This window comes from Eimeria mitis, genomic scaffold, assembly GCF_000499745.2.
Source record: "Eimeria mitis Houghton genomic scaffold, Emh_scaff389, whole genome shotgun sequence".
NCBI classification, from domain to species: Eukaryota; Apicomplexa; class Conoidasida; order Eucoccidiorida; family Eimeriidae; genus Eimeria; species Eimeria mitis.
In genome coordinates this window covers 10638-11923 of record NW_013572224.1, presented here as the reverse complement: position 1 = coordinate 11923, position 1286 = coordinate 10638, and the positions used below count along the sequence as shown (strand labels likewise).

Here is a 1286-nt window from a genome sequence, read left to right as displayed (position 1 = left end):
CTGCTGCTGCTGCTGCTGCTGCTGCTGCTGCTGCTGCTGTTCTGCTGCATCAAACTCTGGCTGTCTGTATGCTGCTGCGTACGCCGCACCACCTGCAGCGTAAGGCTGCTGCTGCTTGTGCTGCTGCTGCTGCTTGTGCTGCTGCTGCTGCTGCTGCTTGTGCTGCTGCTGCTGCAGCGGCTTTGCTGCAGCATATACTGCCTCGGGAGGCACTACACCGTACGGCTGCTGTTCAGCTACATATGGATTCTGCTGCTGCTGCTGCTGCTGCTGCTGCCGCTGCTTCCGCTGAGGATTCTTCTTCTGCTGCTGCTGCTGCTGCGGCTGCTGCTCGGGGTGCTGCTGCTGACGGTAGGGGTTTCTGGTTGCTGCTGCTGCTGCTGCACCTGCTGCTGCAGCTGCTGCTGCAGAGGGGGCCTTAGTCGGAGAACGAGGGACTGCTGGTTGCGGTGCTGCTGCTGCTGCTGGTGCTGGTGCTGCTGGTGCTGGTGCTGGTGCTGCTGCTGGTGCTGCTGCTGCTTCATCTGCTGCTGGAGGCGCTGCTGCTATTGTGTCTGCTGCATATGCAAACGCTGGCTCTTCCTTTGGTATTGCTGCTTCTGCTGCTGTGGGTTCTGCTGCTGCTGCTGCTGCTGCTGCTGCTGCGGGCTCTGCTGCTGCAGGCACTGCTGCTGCAGGCTCTGCTGCTGCAGGCTCTGCGGTTACTTCCGGTGCTGCTGCTGCTGCTTCTGCTGCTGCGGGTTCTGCTGCTGCGGGTTCTGCTGCTGCGGGTTCTGCTGCTGCTGCTTCTGCTGCTGCTGCTTCGTATGTTTCTTCTGCGGGGGGATAGGCTTGGGCCTCCCATACTCCATCTGCTTGCTGCTGCTGCTGCTGCTGCTGCTGCTGCTGCTGCTGCTGCTCATTGGCAACGGCTGCTGCAGCGTCCCAGTCTGCTGCTTCCGTGTGGGGTGTAGTTGCTGCTTCTGCTGCTGCTGTTGCTGCTGCTTCTGCTTCTGGAGCTGGCGCTGTCTCCTCTGCTGCTGCAGGTGCTGCTGCTGCTGCTGCTGCAGTTGATACTTCTGCTGCTTCAGCTGCAGCAGCAGCTTCTGCTGCTGCAGCGGCTTCTGCAGCAGCAGCAGCCTCAGCTGCAGCATCTGCTGCTGCAGGAGAGGTTGCTGCTGCTTCTCCTTCTGCTGCCTCTGCTGCAGCACCTTCTGCTGCTGTTGCTGCTGCTGCTTCGTACAGCTGCGCCGCCTCGAATGCCTCATCAGCAGCAGCAGCAGCAGCAGCGTCAGCAGCAGGGACAT

General features: G+C 61.5%; 1 protein-coding gene across 1 annotated transcript in view; it reads right to left on the bottom strand.

The window, feature by feature from the left end:
* EMH_0010540 (uncharacterized protein) overlaps positions 1-1286 on the bottom strand; it is a gene marked incomplete at both ends in the record, with an annotated part of 7150 nt that overhangs the window by 5641 nt on the left and 223 nt on the right. Inside the window, one exon of the mRNA XM_013498987.1 lies at positions 3-1286. Coding sequence (XP_013354441.1) covers positions 3-1286 — 1284 coding nt within the window. The remainder of the gene's footprint in view (positions 1-2) is intronic.